The 25428-nt window shown below is 35.2% G+C and overlaps 1 protein-coding gene across 4 annotated transcripts in view; it reads left to right on the forward strand.

Moving 5' to 3' along the window:
• The window catches only part of LOC136026265 (multiple PDZ domain protein-like), a 448978-nt gene that overhangs the window by 23559 nt on the left and 399991 nt on the right, over positions 1-25428 (forward strand). For all 4 annotated transcript variants that reach the window (XM_065702652.1, XM_065702654.1, XM_065702653.1 and 1 more), the window contains exon 4: positions 15370-15474. In XM_065702652.1, the coding sequence (XP_065558724.1) occupies positions 15370-15474 (105 nt within the window). The remainder of the gene's footprint in view (positions 1-15369; positions 15475-25428) is intronic.

The raw sequence follows: 25428 nt of genomic DNA on the forward strand, positions 1-25428 counted from the left end.
TCTAGTATAGGACGATCGTTTCGACAGAAGTTCACGAAGAATTCGGCATTTCATTGAAAATGACACATGATTGCCTTGACAGTTCGCACATTTTGGTGTAGCCTGGTACGGAGAATCAGGCGAGGATTCATGTTGCCCTGCGCAACGGGAGCAGCATTTTTCTTTATCACAATTTGATTTTAAGTGATTTGGTGATTGGCAATTATAACAGCATTTGGGTGGGCGTTGGTATTCGTAAACTCGATATATCTCATACCCAATCTTTATACCAAGTCGAAGTGCATTAGCGAGCGCAACAGCGTTTTCAAAAAACACTCTAACAGCCAAAGAATTGCCTATTCGCTTCGCATGAGTAATATTATTGCAATCAATTAACATTTCCTCATCAAAATTGGTCGGTATACCTTTAATGATTCCAATATATTTGGTTTCTTTTACTTTGACGTCACAATCTCTCATTACAGTTGGAACGGCATTGCAAAAGTTCCTTGCAGCAATCTTGTCAATTCGTACCACTAGCTTATCGCCAGAGGGCTTAATGCTGTGAATACATTCATGACCTGGAATAGAGTCTATTATTTCGCGACGCTTGGCAGGATTATCTAATTCTGATGGGACTTTAGAAATAACAACGGTCGTCAGATCGGGATTCAATGACTGAGCGCCAGGGCTGCTAAGAGGGGGGGAATTTAAGATCATACGACGAAATCTTCTCACGGATTTGCTTAAGTTCCGAATCAATGCTTACAAGCTTTGAGGCGAAGCTAGAATAAGCCACAGCAGGAATAACAGGAACCTCGGTAGGTAAAATAATCACGTATGTAGGCAAAGACAAATTTTCGCTGTGGCATTTCTGGAAGATTTCCATCATGTCCTTAATGTGACGGTAATTAGCTTGATCGCCTTGGCGTCTTTGCACACGTTCACCCTCGTAAACATGAGACCAAAGTTCTATTTTAGCCGCCATAATAGACTTCTCATCGAAAAACCCAACAGCATGGTTAGCAATAACTTCATCACTTACTCCTTTTTTAAGATTTGATTGCACGAAATTCAACACCGACGAATGTACATATTCCGTCATAATGGTATAACCAACAAATATGGACAATTAGCCAAAGTCCAAAATCAAATCAGTTTATTACTCACCATGCTGTCAAACAGCTGTCACATCCGATTAAACAGTTAACATCCCGAGTGTCAAAACTCCATTTGCTTTTCAAAAAATAAATCGGTTGAGAGGTTTTAGAAGACATTCCTGCTTTATTTCTGTTTAGTGAGTCTCGGATTCTTAATTGCTTTGCATTAAATGCTACCTATTGCGGCAGAAGAATTACAATAATAATTTGTATTCCATGAGACAAAATAACATATACACAATTATTGTTCGTTTAACAAGATTGTTCGTAATACGATAATTGTTTGTTTTTCGGTGTGAAAAAAAAGATCTAGGTAGGACATGACTTTGAGAAAATTCGTTTAGGGTCCTAATTTTTGGGTAAATAATAGACAGACTTCCAATACCATAATAATTTAAATTTCTACAGTGAATAGAATAAAACGTTCTAGTTCCATTCTTAAGTGTCTAAAAAGCTTGTCCCCTGAGAAAGTGGCGTTTTCTGTCATTTTGTATCATCAAAATGCAGCTTTGCCTCAAAGAGGACCAAATTGCTGTGGATTAAAAATTTTGAGATGGCCAATCAATTTAAAAGTATCAGAAGCTTTATATATTGAGCTTCTCAGTTGCAGATGAAGCAATACTGAACTTTACCACATTCGTTCTCAAAAATTCGGGTAGTCTATCCAATATAAGTGGTTAGTATAGAGATTTATCTTAATGCTTGATTCAACTAAGTTGATTCATTAGATTTTTCATGAAATTATGCTTATAGATGTATAATTCCACATCAGTTATTATGGGGGGGGGGAGATTCCTGAAAGCCGTGTTTCAATACCCAATTTGCCCGCCTCTCCATGATCCATCAGATGAATATATAAAGAGGCATGAGGAGGGGAATCAGAGTCATCTCCCTTCATTTAGCAAACAAGAATAAGGGTACTGCAGGGTGATACCACCTTTTTTATTGTAAAAACATGTTTCTGCCATTTTTTCTAAAGATTTATTTATTTAAATTGATTTGCTTCATATTCAAGTTTCAAGTTCAAGTTTTTATTTGAACATTCACAAATACATAAACAAAATACAACACTTTCGCGCTGGGGAAAACCTATGAGGGTTTGTATTCGCCCGAAAGTTCACATATCTACTTACCTATAATAACAAATCCAATCTCTCTTACTCATTAATACACAACTCTCCCTCCCCCTTTCATTCCTCCCAACCCTACCTTACCCTCCTGCCCACCCTTACCTCCCGAACCCTCCCTTCTTCACCTAATCACCCTACCACCCATAGTAAAATTCAACATTTATCCCCCAAAAAGTAGTCTTTTAATTTCTTTTTAAACTGAGGTACGTGTTCTGCCGCTCTAATGCTCACTGGTAGTTTATTCCATACACTTAGACCCATATGTTTAATTGAGAATGAAGACCGGGTACCATGACGTTAATCCACAACGATGTCACTACTATGCCTTGTTCCATAATTATGCAGATTACTATTTGTTTGGTAAAAACTCTTAAAGACATCCAGGGCTAGGCCATTCATACATTGAAACACAAATACAGCTGCCTGGTAATCTCTTATCTGACCGACATTAAGGAGCTTCAGCGACGTAAAGCAAGCACAGGTGTCATGCACATCCTGGACAAATCTACCTATTGTTCTAACAGCTTTATTTTGTAGAATTTGCACTCTTCTATATATGGATAAACCAACGAATAATATATAGTTAGAAGTATCCTCTGTGGGAGAAAGTGCGGCAGACGCCGAAGTATGCCAACCCCACGGGCAATTTTCGATGAAATAGCGTCACTGTGACATCTCCATGACAGGTGGTAATGAAACACCATGAATGGTGTTTCACCTCTATCTATACCACTATTCACTGATTCCTCGAGATGTTGCAGAGCATTCGCCGTCGAGTGCCCTTTGCGAAATCCGAATTGGGTCTCACTCAGTAAACTCTTAGCCTGTAGGAAGCCATATAGACGATTATGAATCAGTTTTTCTAGTAGTTTAGAAAACAATGGAAGAATGAAAATTGGGCTCCAATTCTCAATTTCCTTTTTAGGGCCACCTTTATGAAGTGGTATCACTTTCGCAGCTTTTAGCTGATCAGGAAAACTGCCCTTTTCAAGTGACTGATTAATGATGAAGAGCAGGCACGATAGTATATAATGCATTAATGCTTTAAACGCTCGAAGAGATAAACTGTCTACTCCAGCAGAATTTGATTTAAGAGATTTAACTATTTTAAGTAGTTCATCACGTGTACACGGATCAAACGCTAATTCAAAACTCTCACCTCTATTATCACATATGATATGTTCTTGAACCTGTTGACATCTATCTTTTACACTATTTTGCACTTCACAACCAATATTAGGGAAAAAACTACCAAATTTATTTACAATTCCACTCTTATCTTCACGGGCGAGGCCCTCAAGTTGTACTTCATCCCCCCCCCAGTATCAACACTCCCACCAGTCATTTCTTTAATCAGTTTCCAGGTTTCTTTCATATTTCCTTTACTATTTGAAAACTTTAAATCATAATATTCAGCCATAGCCTTGCGACGTAATTTGTTTACTAAATTGCGTTGCTTTTTAAACAATTGAAACGAAGCATCGTTTTTATCATCTAGATATCCTTGATAAGGCTCAATCCTTCGCTTCCTCTCTTCCAGTATTTTACTCGTTATCCATGGCTTACGGGGTTCCTGTTTCTTCACTTTCATTACCTTAATGGGACACGCAGTATCATAAATAGGTAAAATAATAGTCATTAGATTATCAAGTGCTCTCGTAGAGGATTCTTTTTCAGAAAATACAGGTGTCCAATCGATAACACTAACTTCCTCCACAAACTTTTGAAGATTCTCTTTTTTCATCAACCTTGTCTTTATTTTCTTTTTAATGGGTCTACCTAACTGACACTTCAAAACACCAACCAAAGGAAGATGGTCAGAACCAGGAAAAGTCACAACATCAGCATAACAAAGCTTCAAATCAGCAGAACGAACGAAAATGTTATCTATTAAGGTTGAACTTTGTCCAGTTATTCTCGTAGGTACACTCACAAGCGGGTATAGATCATTCGATATCATAAAATTTAAAAAATCAACATTATGACAAGATAAATCCAACAGGTTAAAGTTAAAATCACCCATAACAATATGACTTGCTCTAGACGGTACTTTCGACATCAACTGACTCATTCCTCCCAGGAAATCATCCAAGCGAGCACTGGGCGGCTTATACACCATACTAATTATATTCTTTTCCCCATCAAATTCAATTTCAATTGAAAAAACTTCAACCTTACCTTCCATCCATATACTAAGATCATCCCTCCTGATAATTCAACCCATTCTTTACAAGGAAACCAACACCACCACGACCCATCAATACTCGGTTCTTGATACGAAGATCATAACCTGGAAATGAATACAGAGAGATCGACTGGTTTGAGCTAAGAAATGTTTCACATAATCCTATGATATCAAAAGAAGAAGAAAATTGATCAATTAATTCTAAAATATCTAGGTAACTTGTTGTTACATGGACATTCCAAGAACATAGTCGCAGACTCCTTTCATTTATATCTTGATTATATGGTAGCCGAATATAATCACTTTCCCTCATAGGCTTTAGCTCAACACTCGTTATACCATCATCACCAGCAATACCTCTCGATAAATAATCCTGAAGAATAAAACGATCTTGATCAGACGTTACCATTTTTCCCATAAAAAAAGTAACACTTCAGCATAAACAGGAAAAAAAAACAACAACAAAAAACAGAGGAACAAGAGTAAACAGGGAAGACAGATAAATCATGGGGATAAGAAATGATAATAATGAATCTAAATAATAAATTAAACATAAATATACGTAAAAAATGCGAAAAAGAATACTATTACCAAAATAATAATAGAAAAGAAATAAACAAAAATGGAAGAAAAACAATTTTAAAACGCATAAATCAAAAATACTATAGAAGGTCATCAATAGACCAGATCCGCCTAATCGGAGCAGTATCGGTTTCGCGCACAAAAATACGGCCTTGATCGGACCACACACTGCGAATTCCAAACTTGTCTCTTGAAGCGCTCAGAAGATCACGCTTTCGTTTAGTAAGATTCTCGGTAACAAACAATCCCGAGCCAATAAGCTGCTTCTTTGCTTTAAATACATGGCGGGCTATATATTTTGATCCAAACTGAACGAGGACAGGGGCAACTTTATCTGGTCTTTGTGCAATATTTGAACCAACACTAAATCGCTTAACACTAACTATGTCTGAAACCGCAATATTAGTTAGGCCCATCTTTACAAACAATACGTGTTTTATAACATCACCAAAACTTTGTGAAGAAATCTGTTTGACACCGTTGAATAGCAGGGAATCATTTCTCTCTTCCTGCTCTATGTCATCTAATTTCAGCTCAATCTCATTAACATGGTTTTGTAATGATTCAATCATATGCGTGCAGGTTTTAAGATGTTTTTCGATTAATTCAAATTTGGGCTGAAACTCAATGTGTACTGCATCATAAATTTCAGAAACCATCGTTTCAACTGGAAAATTAGCATGAATATTAGCTGTAGTTTGGGATGTCAAATCTTTAAGCTTTTCATCAATTTTTTTCTTGATTTCTTCAGCTAGATTTTGCTTTGTAGCCGCAAGTTCATCCTCTGTAGCGGCCACTAGGCTACGGAGATTGGCAGTGGGATTCGAAAGCTGGCTATCCGTTACCGAATAATGCCCTTTCTTTAGAAACTGCCGGTAAACATCAGGATGATTTTTTAGCTCATCAAACGCATGATTTACACCCTTAGTTTTCTTTGTTGATGCTTCCTTCTCATTATCATTAAAACTAAGAAGATTAGTGACTGATACAAGCTGACGATCGTGTTTTTTGCCGTAGCAAAAAACAACAAATTTGCAGTCTCCGATATTCGTCGTCATTGCCTCTAGGATTCGAATTGGCCAGAGGGGATAGCCCGCAAATTTGGCTAGGAATAAATCACCGATTTTAATGTTTGCAGGATTCATGCCTTATAAATGAAAGATTATAAAATGAAAGAAACTTATCTTTCTGTGAGGGCCGAGCCTCACTAATGTATCCAAGTGAACAATCAGTCCAAACTGTGCGAGGTCGGCCCAACTGCTAATCCTTCTCGACACTAAACAGCATAATTAACGCCCAGGCAAATCATATCCAATTTTCTCTACACACCACATTCATGAAACAATACGCAGTGATATGTAAGTGGGCATCAGTTATTATGAAGGAGTGTCGGTAGTTCATTTTATAGGCTGGGGGTGGGACTGGGCAGATGCCTCGAAGGCTGCATTTTAAGGCCTAAACATCCTAACCTCATTGAGCTTTCTAATGAATATGGAATTTATTTTTAGGAAGAGGGGAGGGGGTTGCGTAGTGGAAATGAATATCTAATCCATCTTGATTTCCATTTTTGTCTGGTGGGGGGGATAATAGTAACCCTCTCCCATTGTGGCAATCTTTTTCTCTGTAGCATAAAATATTACTTTTACCTGCATACTGGCATAGAGGTGGAAAGGGTGAGGCGAGGCATCATGAGCCTCGCCAGGAAATTTTTAATGTGGGGCTGGGGGTTGGCAAGTGCTGCTAAAAGTTTAGATTTCAGCGATTTTAGATGGCAATGTTTCTCCTTTCCTATTTATATACAATATTTCAATGTATTGTACACGATTTTGTGTATTTAAACACATTTATTTAAACATTTTTACAACTGTGATGAAACATATTTACACGATTTTTCGTATTCGTCGCTCTTTACACTAAAGTTTGGTTCGGAGGTTTTTGCCAAAATATCTTCTTTGTTTTTCAGTGGCTGGAAATTATCCTCATATTGTATTGTGTCTATTTCTTCATTTTTTTCGTGCTTCTTTTTTATAATTGGAATATTTGAGGTTGGGAGCATTATTCTTCACATTAGTGGTTACTAACCTTTATAAACAAGGATCCAACACAATGAATAAGTTTTTGCATTTATTAGTTAAACGTCTTTGTGGCAGTCTCAATGATAGACACAGAAGCAATTTGTTCTTACCATCACATACCTCGAAACAAATAATTTTGCTTCGACATTTTGATTAATAAAAGGGTTCCAATAATGCTTCGGCCAAAATAACAGGGTTTGGGGGGTTTTCTGCAGCCCCTCAAGAAAGCGAAATTGTAGACTTTTGAGGAAAAAAGACAAGTCAATTTTTTTTTAAATTTTTATTTATAAATTGATTTCCTGTTTGCATAGCCTTTTAAAGACCTCAAGCGACCAAAATTGCCGGCAACAGTTTATGAAACTGACCTTGTTAAAAAGGTTTTGTTTAGTTAGAAAGTGATAACCCGTTCTAAAACAAGACGAAGTGTTTACAGATTAAAAAAAAAAAAACATTTGACATTAATAAAATATGAGACATTAATAAAACTATTTCCAAGCCAAATAATCCACATGTAATCAAATCCTTCTTTTTTTCAGTAAAGCCTTTCCCTTGCCTCTCCGCTGTCTTTATACGCCAGGATTTATAATATGTCGGAAAAAGAGAAAAAGCCAATTAAGTCTCAGCCAGACTCCTTAGGCCCCGCGCCCACGGGGCAAATGTTTTGAGACTAGAATTGCTAACCGATGGCACACGCAACTATTTTGTGACCACGGCCTTTAAGTAGAGTAGGGTCATGCCCACGAGGTAATCCAAATGAGACTAGTTTCCAATCAGTCTAGAACCGGTTCTGTATGAGCCTCCAGCCGTGGTCACTGGTGGTCAAAGTTGCGTTGCAGAGTTGTCACACATTTTCGGGAGCTACCGCGTTGACCATTGTCCATTTATTTTGGCTCTCAACGTTTCAGACCAGGAATTAAAGGTGAAATTCGCGGGAGAAGCATGAAGAGCTGTACAACTATAAACTTTTTGTAAAGATTCTGTAAAATGCAACATTCTGTATAATGTGATAAATTTTCTATCTGTTCAAGACTTTTCTTTTTCTGCTAAGAACAGACGAGACTTTGCATTCTTTTCCAAATAGGGATGGACCCAATACTCCCTCTGAACCTTACGAAACCTGCTGTCCTCATAGTAACCAATTAGGTCTTCCTCGTCGGAACTCAACATAGTTAACCACACTGCACTACTCAATTAGATAAACAAAACTGATACACAACCACTTGGGTCTGTGGGCGGAGACACCTTTCATTTTGGTTGTAAATTGGTCGTCAACCAGTTGCAGATGAGACTAGTTTACAACCGTTGTCTTGAAACAGTTCGTCCGTGGGCAGTGGGGCTTAGCGATTTCCGTAGCATGGCAAATCTCTTCGCTTTACTTTTGTTCCAAAACTGTATAATGTATCAAAGGGACTAGTTACGTGAATGATCCATTCATGGTGCTTGTCTTTTAAACGGAATGCACTCAAGAATTACGCTGTGAAAGATATAAGAGAAACCGGTTTCCCTTCCTGGATCGGTTAGGATTTGCTTATTTTAAATGAGAAAGCTACGATGTATGTTCTTTTTATTGAATATTTATATACCGAGGTAGTTAGGGGGTAGGTACATTATCATCATATTTTCGCATATTTCATCAGGATCAACCTAACTTGAATTCTTGAGTGCGTTCCGTTTAACAGACAAGTACCCCGTTCATTAATAGGTACAGAAAGTTTGATTTAATTTGCTTAAAAAATAAAAAAACTTTCTGGAATTATTTGTTTTTCTTTCAACTTTAGTGGTAAACAGCGTTAAAAATAGAAATGATATTTCTGTTTATTTTTTTTCTCATTTCCAGTTATTTTTATTGTAATTCGTTGTTTGTTTATTTTACCTGTTCTACATACGAAGACCTAAAAAAGACGAATGGAATTATTGAAAAAAAATTTCAAAGCAAACTAATCACGTATAAAAAATTGGTTTGGGTGAATTTTAATAAATTAAAACTAATTTAGTTAGGAGTTTTTCTAGCTGCATTTGACAATGTTGCACTTACAGCGATACTAGTCGTTCTTAATTCAAACTAAACCCTTCTAAAATCATGTTAAAGTACTAAAATTTCCTCTTTTATCAGTTCTTTTGTCCATCGCCTCAACTCTGGCTAAGACCACAAAGACAATTTTCTCTAGAGAATCCTTGGTTTCTTTTCGACATAACCCAATTTGATAGGTAAAGCAAAAAAAATGTTGTCACCTTGATAGAACTGTTTTGTACGGCCTTGTGTATTTATAAGTTTGTCTCCGAAATCAAAACTTACGAGTTGTTTGTTCTCTTGGAAAGTCCTGTCCAATTCGAATGATAATCCTGGTGGTTTTTCTTATATTCTAAGTAAATATAGGGTGTGTTTGATGTTAGTATTGCCAACAGACTCATGTTTGCTAGGTCGTCTCCACTGTCTGAACCTAATTCAAATAACTTGTTTCCCCTTTCTTCTGGAATTGCAACAAATGTACGTGGTGACATTAAAATTTAAGACATATCTCGGATAACATGTGTCGTTCTAATATTTTTATGGGGCGGACTTTTAATCGGAAATCCATTACTGACTTTTATTATTTTACTCGTTTTTTAATGGAATTAGTTTAATGTATTTTGTTTTCACTGACAGTGATAAAACTGATAAACGCGCAGATTTTCGTGGTGAATTATAATTACAATTTCTCGATTTTGAAGTTTTTGCATAATAACCTTAAAGTTTTATCATCTACAGAATTTTAATGAATTCAGAAATTAATACTATAGTTTGAAAAATTAAAATTAACAGAGACAGATGAAAAAAAGGATTTCTTGCCAAAATTACAACGATAGTTCTTGCCACCTTCCCGATTTTCTAAGCAAATACAGTTTGTTTGATGTTAAGATTGTCAAAAATCTCGTGTTTGCTAAGTTCGTTCCCAAGTCAGAGCCTATTTCGAGCAATTTGTTTCCCCTTATTGTTGGAATTCCAGTAAATTTATCTGGCGACATTAAAATTCAGAACGTTTCTTGGATGACATGTATCGCCATGTGACTTTCTGGGGTTATTCACATTAGGGAGTTTTGCTAATTTTAAAATGGAATTGATTTAGTATCGTTTGACAACATTGATACTCATAATACTAATTAACTGAAGAATCCTGGCAGTGAGCGAAGGGGTGCTTCGCTCACTACAATATGTGTTGCTTTGTGATTACAACACAATATGTGTTGCTTTGTGACTGGGTTATTCTAATTACATTTTAAGGAGCTTTGCTTCTTTTTTGTTAATGTTTAGGTTTGCTTGGCTGCCCTGATGCTGATAAATCTTGATATATTTTTCTGGTGAGTTTGAAATGTAATAAGAAATTAATTGAAATGTCTTTGCAAACTAACTTCTTTGTCTTACTGGTTTTAGAGTTTCAATGAATTTAAAAACTGGAAATTAACATGAACAAAATAAAAAGGTAGGTTTTATAAAATGTTTTTGATATTTGGTTTTAGGACTGTCAAGAGCATAATGCTTACTAGGATGTCTCCCACTGAACCTATCTTCTATCTGTCATATAAATAAAAATGAATTTATATCTGTACCGTCGAGTGTGCATTAATACAATTTCATGCGGTCGCCAAGAAACTTTTAGAAGCTGTTGAGCACACTCTTGCGAGGGTTTCAGTTATAAAATTTCTTGCGTCCCACCCCAAGGCCCTCGTAATATTTTTTTTTGTGCTGACTGAAATTAGGCTACAGACCCCTCAACACAAATACTTGACAGTTCCTTTCGATCACATTATTCGTATTTTCTGGATGTTATTATTCAAAAATGCTCGATGGCTGAGTTAACAATTCTAAACTAATATTTCAAATACTTTTACGTTTACAAATACGATTTTTATTTTACATGTGCGGAAATTTTCTAGGGGAGATTTGTCGAGGAAGAAAATTTTAAGGTTGAAAATTGTCCAGGGGGGGTAGTTTTCTGCCGGGAAAATATTTTATGAGGGAAATTTCTACGTAGGAATTTCTCGCGGAAGGGAATTTTTTCCGCAGAGGTGAATTTTCGGAGGGGGAGGGATTTTCCTTGCACTTATCGCAGCATAGGCATTCTGATATATCCTGAATTATTCTAGTAAAATTCACAACATATCATAGATGTTATGTGTTGCTTAGTGACTTCCTGTTTCAGATTAGGGACTTCTACTATTTTTAAATTGGAGTAATTTATTATATAGTTTGGTCACGCTGTTCTAAGAATTAACACGGTAAGACCAAGCTTCTGTGTGTTAACTGATTTGCCTTACTATTTGTGGAATTCTATTGAATTTGAAAAATTAACGTAGACAGATTAGAGACTTGAAATTTGTAAAAAAAAATTTCTTCAAAATTCTTGCCCAAATCAGAATAAAAACTTGGGTGGTCTTCCCAGTTTTTTGAGCAAATACATGGTTTGTTTGGTGTTAGGATTACCACCACTCTCGTGTTTACGCTGTCTCTTTACTCCGCTGTCTGAACCTATAGAATTTGTTTCCGCTTTTTTTTGGGGAATTCCAGTGGTGTACCAAGTGATAATAAAAGTCATAACTTCACTTGAATATCCTAACTTAGTAACTTCTCTGGGTTATTCACATTAGGAGCTTTTGTCGTTTTTAAAACCAGGTTATTTTTATGTCGTTTCGCTAATAATCGTGATAACACTGATTACTGAAATTTTTACGGCAAATTTTTAAGTTAGAATCATAATTTTCTGATCGATATAGGAATAACTTCAATAAGCTTTATTTTTTGCACAATTTCAGATTCTCAAAAAGAATTCCATACCCGCATCTAGAAAAATGGAGACAAATCTCTCCCGGGAACTTACGTACGAATTTATTTTTGGGAGAGGGTCCTAATAAAAAACAACAACTAATATTATTTAATAATTTGAATAAGAAGTGCCCAGAAATTAGCGACAATTTATGATTCACTGAGGTGTGTAGGCCCCGAGGCCCCCATCCCTGAGTATGTCCATGAATCTATCTCTCCAATTTCGGTCCAAAGAACCCTTGTCGCGAAAGGAATAAAATTAGGATCCGAAGAATATACGTCTTTGGTATTTTGACCATCCCCCCGAACATTCTGTGATACCCCCTTTCAATGTCATGGCTGTTTGCATCTATGATGAAAAAGTTTCAAGTTTGATATCAAAAGTAAATTTTAGGTTCATACAAGTGATCGCTGTAATACAATTTTGCTTCGTCTTTTTTGGTTTCTTGTAAGGTTTCTTTCCTTCAAAGAAAAGTCATTTTGCTCCAAGTTATCAAGAAAATTTATTGATTTGTCGAACTAGATTTGATAAAAGCGGCCTTTGATGTTGTTTTCTGAATAAAAAAAAATCTGTATGTTTGAACTTCTTGTAAAAGTCAACTCTTTAGATAGTACTTTTTTATTGTCTGTCTTTGATAGAACAAAATCGAATGTTAATGTGCACTGAAAATTTTTGGAAAGGCAATTTGGTATTATTGTGTTAAAACTTTCATTTGCTTAACTCAACAACTTCCCAACCTAGCGAAAACTCGCTCACCTGTAACGTTGACTTTATTTTTCATTGGATTAAAAAGAGATAAGTTTTTTTTCAGCTGAAAATAAGGAGCAACATTAAAACTTAACACGAACAGAAATTACTCCTTATATGAGTGGGCTATCACTTCCTCAACCCTCGCTCTTTACGCTTAAATTTGACTTTTCGTCGCTATTCTTTAAGAGTATAATTCGAATGACAAGTATTTTTGAAGAACCTTACGACTTTAGCGTAAAGAGCAAGGATTGAGGAAGGGGCAGCCCCTCTCTTATATGGAATAATTTCTGTTTGTTTGAAGTTTAATGTTGCTCCTTATTTTCATTTGAAAACTAGTTTTCTTGAAATTTAATTTTGACCCTTTTCAATTATCCCAGGAAACCCCCTTCCCTTGCCCCGTGTAAAATACCCGAGGCAACTATTCTCCGTGCGTAAAATTCTTCCCGGGGAAAATCCCCCCGCCAAAAAATTCCGTTTATTTTCCGATAACAAATACTATGTGTGAATGGACAAATTGCGTAAGTTACAGCCCTTTCCCCTGGGCATATGGGGACTTGTCATTCACAAAAGCACAGTTATTGGACCTTTCAACTATCCTGAACCAAAGAGCTATCTCAATGTTTATATCGGATGCGTTTGAGGAATGAGAAGGGGGCTAAACAGGGGACTAGAATTTGTGATTTCCGTTCGAATGAGTGGAAATCAAGGTTTTCTAACCTTCTAGGACCATTGCCTCGATATGATCATCCCTGGGAGCTAGAATAGTTCCTTTGCACAAAAGAGGTTCTCCAGCTGATCCTGCGAATTCTAGACCTATTTCCATTCTTTTAGTTTTTTAAAAGGTTCTTGAAAAACCCATGCAGCAGCAGCTACTCCAGTTTCTGGAGAAAAAAAAGGGTTTTTAAATTTTCATCAGTCTGAGTTTAGACCAGGACACTTCACCCAAGATGCACCTACGGTTTTGAGGTCGCGGGTTTTGAAGTTCTAGATTCTGACCTTCTACTTGTAGCGGTCCTGATTGATATCAAAAAAGCATTTCATAGTAAATACCAGCCTATTCTCCTCGGGAAACTGGAGCATATAGGAATAAGAGGTAAAACTCTGGATTGGTTCAGATCGTACTTGAGGCACCACAGGATTTATATGGGAGAAGACCCTGGAAATAGTTTAGTTGTCAATTGTGGTGTCCCCAAGGGTCAACATTACGACCACTACTATTCCTTATTCACATTAACGATCTGAATAGCGTATGAGTATTTTTTCACGGCTGTAAGCTATGTGTCGATGAAGCTTCTTTTCAGCCTGTAGATGATGATGAGCTTGTTAAGTTTGCAGATGATATGATACCACACTAGACTGCTGTGAAAGGGATAAAATAGCGCTCATTTCCAAGCTTAGGGTTTTTGTCGAGGAGAAGTATCTTTGGATGGATTCTAACCGACTTGTGATTAACGTTGATAAATCTTTCGTTTTTTTTACCGGGTGGGAAGTGTCCTTCTGGAGGTGTGTGATACCGAAACGCCAGAGATTTGATCAGTCGGCCAGAAATACGTTTTGTAAAATACCTAGGAGTCCTACTTGATGAGAGCCTGTCATTTCTGCATCACATTCAAGCAGTAGAGCTGAAAATATCCCGGAATCTTGGAACAATAAAGAAACTAAAGAACGATTTGCCTCGCGAAGAACTGTTCCTGCTATACAACGCTCTTACCAAACCCTATTTATAATACTCTGCAATGATCTGGCAATCGACTTTTAAATCTAACCTGCAGAAGCTCAATTCGATTCATTAGCGATCTGAAATTAATTGGAAAAAATGAAGACTATTTGTCGATGAAGTCGCTGCATCATCAGTCATGCTTGACCATTGTATTCAAGTTTCTAACTGGTGGACTCCCGTCTGCTTTTAAAACATTATTTCGACCAATCTCGGACTTGCATAATGTAAATACCCGATCGTCATCAAATCTGCGAATACCCTTCACCCCGACTGTACGATCGAATTTTGCTCCGAATATAACTTGTGCAAGGTCATGGAGCCTGTTCCTAGAAAAACTGAGAGGTAGGAGCTCCCTCTTGTCATTTAAAAGAAAAGTAAAAAAAATCATTTATTAGCATAGGAAAAGATTAGTTTAATATTGGTAAAAAAATTATATAATGTATTAAATACAAATAGATAAAAATAAAGTTAAAATTTATTTTATTTTGATATGGTGGTGAGGCAGTTTCCCCTGTGGCAAAGGGTAGGAGGATAATTGGTAGTTATGTTTGAATAAATGAGAGGTAAGATTGTTTCTGAGCATAGGAACAGTGACCAGGCTGCATATTATGTTTAAAAGTAGCGGTGGAGGATCTCGGCTTCCAGGAATGGACTGAGTATTGTAATTAGGTGTAATTTATTTTTTTAATTGATAATAAACACCATTGAACATTGGTTATCGAAAAATTGCTATAATCATGGTCTTTTTTTTCATTTCTTTGTTTTTTACTCAGCGATTGTTCTTTATTTCTGAGGGCAGAAATAAAATGATCAAACTAAAAGAAGAGCCTTGATTTGGGGATAGAATCTCTATTGACTATTCAGCTGCCCTTGATGAATAAGAAGCATAAATTTTCGCCATAAAAATATTAATCAACTTGTTTTAGCGTCACATGATAATAGAAGTACCAAGGACATGAAAATTAATTCTGCGTTTACCTCCTTAGGGAGCGTCTCCATCTGAAGTTGTCGACCATGAACTCACCAAATTCCAGGTTTCGTCAGCTGCTTTGGAAACTGCTCTCCCTGGACAAGAAATTCATGAAATCGAGGTATGTTCCATACTATTAGAATAATAAAAAAAACATGTTTTGATGATTAATTGAAGAATCATTATGAAGTATAGAATTATTTACTAGTTCAACTAGACCAATTATTTACTTAAAGAACTTATTATTATCCATAAGTTCTAGGAAGGAATAGAGGTCTGACAGAAAAATTAGGATTGAATACTATTAGTTCTTCCGGCATAAAAGAACAGGAATGATACAAAATTCATTTTTTTGGGGGGAGGAGGGAGGGGGACCAATCGGATTTAGCAAATTAATATTTGTTTGAATTTATAACACAAAATTTACATTCTGAAATAAATTCCTTCCTGGAAGAATTCACAAATAACATTGCAAATATTGCAACCATTGCAAAAGATACTGTTTATATAAACCGTCAATTCAATAATTTTCCATAATATGAAAGTTTAACTTAATTAAAAATTTATTAGAATACCGTACGATGTAAAAAATATTTAGTTTTTCATGTATTAGCTGAAAATTGGTCTAAAGTGATGTTTTTGTGGCTGTTTTGCCATTTAATATCCTTGCCTCCCCCCCACGCACCGAAATAAGTTACTGTCTACGGGCTTGGATTAATTTTTTAATTTTTAAGCCCCCTTTCAGACGGCTTTGTATTTATAATGCTAGTTTCTTAAATTTAGTTGTTCCTTCAATCAGAGAAACAACACCAGTACATTTATGTCGAATTCAGGGGGGAGGGAAGATAGAGGGTCCTCTTGGCCTAGGTACAGCCTAATTTGTGCATTTTTTTTTCGCTTCCATTTATGAGAATCTGTTGAGCCAAAATCGTGGTCATTGATCATTCTCCTCTTGCTGCTGGCTTTTCTGTTAGACTGGATAACACCACTAGTATCAAAGCTGTTCAAAGGTCTAAACTCACCTGACCTCCGTAATTTCTGCAGATGGATCTTTTCTTTCTAAGCTAAAAGTAAGAATATCTTGAGGTATCTTTTGTCATGTGCAGACTAAACCGCTACCTTTGGCAAAAACACAATATCAGCTCTGCAACTAAACTGCAATTTGTCAACGCCCTTGTCGACTATGTGATGCTCTAAGGAGGTGAGACGCGGCAAACATCAGCCGCCTTTCTGAAGACCATCCGTGGGTTCGATTCAAAGAGCCGGAGGAGGTTAAAGGTCTGCAATGGTTCGGCTTTGTCAGCAACGGGAAGTTATTCATTCTCACTAAGCAGTCTCGGTTTTTGATCCCAATAGCCGAACAAGTCCTGTGATGGTTAAGGCACTGGCTTCGAATACTTCACCTATTGCAGTCAACTGGAAGAAACCTCGTGGTAAGCCGAAGAAACGGTGGTCCGACAGCCTGTTCCAGTTCCTCACGATCGCAAATATCACATTTAGCGGAGGTCAGCATGGACCGAAGTGGATGGAGGAAGAAGACATCTATCTTTAAGCCAACCACCGCCTGTTAGGACTTGTACTGGTATGCTAAGTGTTGTCATAAAAAAAATTATGATTGTAATAAATAAACGTAATGAAATAGAAAGCATGTAAAAAAAAGAAAATATTTAAAAAAAATTATTAAACTGTTGCGAAATTGATTAAGCAACTGACACCTGGTTGTTAAATTGATTTTTGTTTTACTCACTTAAACATAGTTTTAGAATACAGCTCTTTGTTAGCATTTTGTTTTCTCTTTTTACGAAACTGTAAGAGCTTTAAGAAAATGTTTGTCTCACTTTGCTCTATTACATTTTTTGTTGCCATTAGATCGTCATAGTTCTGAACCAATGAATAAAGTCTCACAATTTTGTTGTTTGACTGTGAAATGTAAATACCCACCGATTTAAGCTGTTACATCAATTTGCTCTCCGCTCTTGATATTTGTTAATTTTCCTCTTCTACTAATTGAGATAAAATGTCTTCTATCCGTAGTCTCTCTTGAGAGCTTCAAGTGCTGGGCTTGTTTTTTCTAAATGGAGTGTGACAGTGGCCGTCCTAAGGGATTCAGTTCCGAAAATCAATTATTAAAGAACTTAGTCAGCCTGGAAGAAAAGAACATAGTTTGGCAGCTAGCAGAAAAAATTCTTAGAGATAATCTTATGATTGGTTCTAATAGAAATCAAATTCCGCTTCGGCAGTTGAATTTCCTGTCGCTCGGTGAAAAACGCAAAATTTTTTGTTTTTGCACATTTGAATTCGAAACTTCCGCAAATGGGCTATTGGACATGCTGAATATGATGCTGCAATTTTAAGATAGGTCGCTGCCTGGGGTCATCGAATATTTGATTCAATTTATGTTCGGATCAGATTTGAGGAATTTTGTTTCTCCGGCTAGCAAAATTAGACTTAAGAGAGATAGAAGTTTTCTCTTTGTGCAGGCACGTATCGAGAAGGGAGAAGTGAACTTGTTAAAAAATTACGTTCAGAAATTTAACCCCTCACCCTGTGAAGTACCTCTTTCATTCTCCCTCCCCCCCACCAAAAAACTAACTCCAGACCCATTCACGGTTTTGCTTTAAAAAAAAAATATACTCTTAAGTATTCATTGTAGATAGATATTTAGATGAGCTTTTTTTTTTGAGAAAATTTCCAAGAAGGCTTGAGAGAATTCTTTGGAGAAATACCGATCTACCTTGTAATAAAACCTGACCACAGTCAAAACTTAGCTAGGCTACCAATAGTGTTAGGTTCTCTTCAAATATGAAATTACGGTCTCCAACCCCGTTCAAACTGATCTGCGTAAATACCACCATCTTTGTGAAGTGTTATTGCAATTACTGCGAATTTGTGTCTTCGATAGTTATTTTTTTTTTGCCCACTTTTAAGGCAGTCGGTTTACATAATAGAGGTTTTTTGTTTCTTTCAAGCTACACTGAAAGTAACAGCTGGGCAAAATTTTTTATGATTCGCCTAGGCATTTCTGCAGATTCAATAAGAACTTTAGTAAGCGTAAGATGTTCTTAGAATGACATCAGTAGGGCCAAGGTGTTCAGTCGTACTTTGATCCTCCTCACCTATATTGCCTTGTTGCTACCTTTGAGAACTGCTTAGCAAATATGTTTGGCAATTATCTCAGAAGTGTAAAAATCTTGGATTATCATTATTATTGGTGGATTCATAAAACTGAGATGAAGCTCAATCCACAAAGACTCATTGCCTCTACACCCCCTCCCCTCTAAAAAATGAAATAAATATAGCACCAATAGCCACTGGTCTATTAATTCTCCCTTGGGTTTGGTATTTTGAGATAGAGCTTGTCTCTCTCTCTTTCTCCTCCTTTACAGAACAGCCTTCCTTGATAATCTCAAGATGTCAGCCATTGTTTTCCTTTGTGCCGAGAACCCCTACCTGCTAACTTTAGACCGGCTTGGACAGGCAACATTTGTCCCTCAAAAAAAAAGGGAAAATCACCACCAATTGCCAACCATTAAGCGGCAAGTGTCATTTGATCTTCAGAATCGTGACTAGCAAGAAAACGTCTTTCTTCCATATTGAATTACTCCCCAAGGGGTCGTTTCTTGCATTGCGATGCCACGTTTCTTGCCCTTTATATTCCCTAGGGATCGACCCCCTGGGCTCTATTTCTGCAGCCATGACTGGCTTCACTTCATCCAATCTCGGGACGTATTCTGAAAAATACCCAGCCTCTTGGTCGGAAATTCAGCGGCTATATTGTGACTGAAATTAGCAATAGAAGGCTCCTATTTAAGGCTATTCTCAGGGGCACCATGAGAAGGCTGTCACCACTGCCCAAAATATCATTACGACTTTTAGGCGTGACAGCAGTTACATATCTCATATTCTTTTTTTTACCCCTCGTTTATTGTCCTTTTTTTGCGGAGCAACTGTGGTCGGTGTTTCAGCATTAAGGTATTTTTACTCCGCCTTTTTGTTTATTTTACTGACCTTGGTACTTTAAGGCGCTACACTTTAGACCATTTCCTGTGTTTTTTTCCGCATTGTTAAAGATCCTTTTAAGTGCATTTTGGGAATATCAGGACGTCTATAAAGTTCTTTTCAAGGACACTAACAGAACTCTCGAAAAGAGCTCTTTAATGTTAGTCGTTTGGCTGTTGGTTATATCTTTTAAAAATCTTTATTAGACTAGAAGGCTCTGATTTCATAATGTTCTTTTTTTAAAACATAGAGCTAAATTATAATTGAAAAATAACGAGCATGCTCAATAGCCAATAAGACTTTTAATAATAGTGAACTTTGAAAGAAAAAGACTTTGGTACAAATAATTATAAAAGTCCATGTATTTTGTAAGCAGCTGGGATTCGTCCAATTTGATATTCGACTAGTAATAGACAAAAACTACTAACACTAGATCAATTAATTAACTTAAGTGAGGTCCTATTCAGGAACACACTTAGAGTTCCTGAAAGAAATGAAAGAAGATATATTTAATATTCAAATAAATAAGTAAAATAGTTTCAATAAAATATATTTGATTTTGAGTCAGTGCAAAAATAAAACTTTGAGTAGAAGAAGCAATAGAAGAAACAATAAAAGCAGCAAAACAAAGCACTCTAGAAAAGGACAATAGTTAATGAAACGAGTAGGCCACTCTGAAAGGGCGGATACTTATGTGTCAATTGGGGTGGTTGTCCAAAAAGTTCGTTTTTTGAGGGGATTCGATATCATAAAATCATTTTGTGACCCTCAGCTTGGGCTAACTGTTAAAGATCAAAGAAAAGGGGCCCAATAGCAAATTCTCTCTGGGGGACTAGCCACCATTGAAAACTATTGAGAATATGTGGTTCCATTCTGAAATTTGTTTGAAAAGACAATAAAATTTCATATCTGCAAGGTTTTAAATGAAAGCGGCTAGCACCTTGGGGCCTTCCAAACCTCCCAAATTGCTCAATGATATTCCCTTTTAGCAGATTTTTAGTGTTTTCCCAGAGGTATGCTAGATTATATTTAGGGATTACTTTTTCCTTAGCTTTAAACAGAAAATTTTGCTCTGTTTAATCCGAAAATACAAAATTCGGACTTTTTAATGAAGCATTTTCATTTAAGCTGAATATCTCTATTTCCGGCTCAAAACGGAAGAATTTGAATGGTTTTTCTAAGATTTCTGGGAAAGTAGGTGTCGACTTTTAATTTTCTTTCGTTTGTTCGGATCTCTTATTCAAACTCTACAAGTTATTGTTAGACTCTCCGACCAATTCCAAATAGTTTGGCCACACAAACTAAAAAAGTGTGTAATGGACAAGATAGAGGGGTCTTTTAAGGTATCGAACCCCTTAAGGAGGTATCCAGAAGCAGGTAAACGGATGTGAAATTTCAATTTTTATATCATGGAGGCAGATAAAATGAAAAGCAGGGGAACAGGAACTAATGAGAATAAACTGAACTACTATCTTTTTTACGAAAAATAAGATAAAACCTGGAAAGGAACAAGATCGAGTCATTTGTAAAACTGAACGTAATTTGGAAAGAGACTTTCTATTGCATTTACCTCGGTTTACATAAATTTTGAAGTAACAGCTGGATTTTCGTCTTAAAGTCAGCGATGCTGACGTTAACAATCCGGAAAGGTCTTAGAGCATTACTAACATTAATCCCAGCCACCGAAAAGAAGAAACCAACGGACTAGACAGCAATCGAGAAATCAGAGGAGTCGTGATATTACTATTCGGTCCCTACGCTGTACTGGAATTGTTTTAGAACCCTTTTCAGAAACCCCTTTATCTGTTTTTACCCGCAAAAATAAACTTTTTTTAACGGTGTAATGGTATAATAAAGTAATGGTGCCGAAGGCCTTTGAGGGATCAAAAGTACTCACGGGTAACTTGAATCGCGGCTTAGCAGCTTCAGTTAGAAAATTAGTCTAAATCTGATGGGTCTGCTGACATCCCGCCTCAGCTAAAAACCCAGTCGAATTTTCACTGCAGTAAGAGGGTTAACTGACGGTAGGAAAAGATACTCAAAATTTTATATATATATTGCAGGAAACAATGATACGCCTATACCAAGCACACTCGTTCGGAATCGCTACTTTTATCAAAAATCAGGCTACTTTAACGATTAGATACCAAATACCCTCCATTGCTAACAATCATAAGCTGAATGATAAAATTCTGTTTGATCCATCCCAAAAGTCTCAGCAAAAATCTCAGCTAAATTTAAAAAAGCAAATATTAAAGATTGTTTGCTAAAAATTTTGATTATTCACCATTGATGATGGAAATTTGGTCTTCTTATTTGTGTGTTTGTTTTTGTGTCCCTGTGTCTGGGACGGCCTCCCACGCCCCTCCTGCCCGATATTTATATATTTACTTATGTTTTATGAGTTTTTTTTCTATTTTGTGTGTCTTCTACCGTATTATACTTTGAAATCATTATTACGATGAGATGTTGATGCTTTTTCTTATGTTTTTGCACTGTCCCAGCCTTACGAGCTCTGCTCTCTGTTGGGGCATAATATTGTTTGTGTATTTTTTGAGTTGAATAAAGAAAAAGTTGTAATTGGCCAAATCAGTGTAATAATGATTGTTCGATCTTTGTTTCTGAAAAAGAAAAAACAACTAGGAAGCCAAGAAACACCAAACTCTAGATGGTGCTGGTTATTTTTTTGTCGATTAGTTAGTTTTTCGTTTATTAGTTTTCTTAGTTTTCATAGTTAGTTTCATTTATTAGTTTTCCATACTTTTTGGGTTGGCTTCTAAAAAAGCTAACGCGCTGAAACACCACTAAGTGGATAGTTTTTTTTTTTTATTGTCTGAATTTTTTTTTTTTTTAGAAAGAGAATAGGAAAGTAAAAACTAAGACACAAACACATTTAAACATGATGTAAATGCCGGGCAAGAGACAGTCAATATTTAGCTGCTTAGCAAAGAAGTAAACCTAGGGAGGGCCTCAGGGCCCAGGTTTCTCCCAAAATACTAACTTTTGGGGGCACTTCTTATTCACTTATCAAATATTTGCTATTTTTGGCCCCCTCCACGAAAATTATTCATTATTGCACTCCCCGAAAAAAAAATCCTGGGTGGTGTCCTGGCTTAGCACTTGTACTATCGTAATCACTAGAATTAGAGTTGAACTTCCTTTATATCTATTGCCAACGAAGATAAGTCGATTAGGAGGATCTGGTTCAGAAGCGGAGAATTAACACATTTCATGAATCCAGTATGAAGTAGGTGCTTTGGAGGATTAATAATCTCTTTGTAATAATTCTGCCAAACGCGAAAGCTAATCGGTATGATCGATGAAAATAAATTATCTATTTGATCTGAATTAACCACTTTTTTCGTCGAAACTATCTGACGGGAACTTACAGATCATAATATTGCAGACAGAAATTTTTTATATTTAAATTTTCATTTTTGGTTAAGTCGGAACGCTGCATTGCATTATTGCCATCTATTTGAAACCCATGTATGTTGCCCCAATTTTGGCGTTATTTTTTGCGGATTTTGAGTCAAGATATTGTGAACAGTCAGGAAAACCAATTACTATAAACAATTACAAATAAATAGATATATTATTTGTTATTTTATTGTATATTACATATAAATTATGAAATATATTATTTATAATTAATAATAGTAATGTGTGTTCTTTTTACTAAATTGTTGAATATATATATATATATATATATATATATATATATATATATATATATATATATATATATATATATATATATATATATATCTATATATATATAAAAATAAGTTGTCTGTCTGTCTGTGGATGTGTGGATCAGGTGACGTCACCTGAAAAAACTGGATCAGGTGACGTCAAAACTGAAAAAACTAAAAAAAGGCAAAAACTACAAAAAAAACTAAAAACTAATAAAAAAAATAAAAAAGCTAAAAAACTAAAAAAACTAAAAAAAGGCAAAAACTACAAAAAAAACTAAAAACTAATAAAAAAGCTAAAAAACTAAAAAAACTAAAAAAAGGCAAAAACTACAAAAAAAAACTAAAAACTAATAAAAAAAATAAAAAAGCTAAAAAAAGGTAAAAAACTAAAAAAACTAAAAACTAAAAAAAACTAAAAAAAAAGGAAAAAACTCAAAAATAAGCTAAAATAAAGGTAAAAACCAATAAAAAACTAAAAAAAAAACTGAAAAAACTAAAAAAAGGCAAAAACTACAAAAAAAAACTAAAAACTAATAAAAAAAGTAAAAAAGCTAAAAAACTAAAAAACTAAAAAAACTAAAAAAAGGTAAAAAACTAAAAAAAATAAAAAATAAAAAAAAACTAAAAAAAAGGAAAAAACTGAAAAATAAGCTAAAATAAAGGTAAAAACCAATAAAAAACTAAAAAGAAAAAAAGGAAAAAACTAAAAAAAATTTTCATCTAAAAAACTAAAAAAAACTAAAAAAGGTAAAAACTAAAAGAACTAAAAAAGAAAAAAATAAATGACGAAACTCAAAGAGAAAGCGACCAGGACAAAAGGAATGTTCGATTAGCAATCAACAAAGCACCGGGACACAGGGAGTATAAATGACGACCAGGACATAAGTAAAAAAAAAAAACTATCTATATATATAAAAATAAGTTGTCTGTGGATCTGTGGATCGTGGATCAGGTGACGTCACCTGAAAAAACTGGATCAGGTGACGTCAAAACTGAAAAAACTAAAAAAAGGCAAAAACTACAAAAAAAACTAAAAACTAATAAAAAAAATAAAAAAGCTAAAAAACTAAAAAAACTAAAAAAAGGCAAAAACTACAAAAAAAACTAAAAAAACTAAAAAAAAGGCAAAAACTACAAAAAAAACTAAAAACTAATAAAAAAAATAAAAAAGCTAAAAAACTAAAAAAACTAAAAAAACTAAAAAAAGGTAAAAAACTAAAAAAACTAAAAACTAAAAAAAACTAAAAAAAAGGAAAAAACTGAAAAATAAGCTAAAATAAAGGTAAAAACCAATAAAAAACTAAAAAAAAACTGAAAAAACTAAAAAAGGCAAAAACTACAAAAAAACTAAAAACTAATAAAAAAAGTAAAAAAGCTAAAAAACTAAAAAAACTAAAAAAACTAAAAAAACTAAAAAAAGGTAAAAAACTAAAAAAAATAAAAAATAAAAAAAAACTAAAAAAAAGGAAAAAACTGAAAAATAAGCTAACTTAAAGGTAAAAACCAATAAAAAACTAAAAAGAAAAAAAGGAAAAAACTAAAAAAAAATTTCATCTAAAAAACTAAAAAAGGTAAAAACTAAAAGAACTAAAAAAGAAAAAAATAAATGACGACACTCAAAGAGAAAGCGACCAGGACAAAAGGAATGTTCGATTAGCAATCAACAAAGCACCGGGACACAGGGAGTATAAATGACGACCAGGACATAAGTAAAAAAAAAAATTAACAAAACTAAAAAGAAGGTAAAAACTACAAAAAAACTAAAAAGAAAAAAAAACTAAAAACTAATAAAAAAACTAAAAAATCTAAAAATCTAAATAAACTAAAAAAGAAAAAAAAAGGAAAAAAATAAAGGAGAAAAACAAAACTAAAAAACGAATGTATATACAGACCGGTACACCGGGATACAAATGACGACCGGGACACAGGGAATATAAATGACGACCGGGACACAGGGACACAACTACAACGGGGACACCGGGGGAAACAGGGGGATATAAATGACGACCGGGACAAAAAACTAAAAAGAAAAAAAAACTAAAAACTAATAAAAAAACTAAAAAATCTAAAAATCTAAATAAGCTAAAAAAGAAAAAAAAAGGAAAAAAATAAAGGAGAAAAACAAAACTAAAAAACGAATGTATATACAGACCGGGACACCGGGATACAAATGACGACCGGGACACAGGGAATATAAATGACGACCGGGACACAGGGACACAACTACAACGGGGACACCGGGGGAAACAGGGGGATGTAAATGACGACCGGGACACCGGGACAGGGAATGGTCGATTAGCAATCACCATCAACAAAGCTCAAGGGCAATCATTAGAATCATGAGGTATAGATCTGAATACAGATTGTTTTCCCATGGA

This window comes from Artemia franciscana, chromosome 4, assembly GCF_032884065.1.
Source record: "Artemia franciscana chromosome 4, ASM3288406v1, whole genome shotgun sequence".
Classification (NCBI taxonomy): Eukaryota; Metazoa; Arthropoda; class Branchiopoda; order Anostraca; family Artemiidae; genus Artemia; species Artemia franciscana.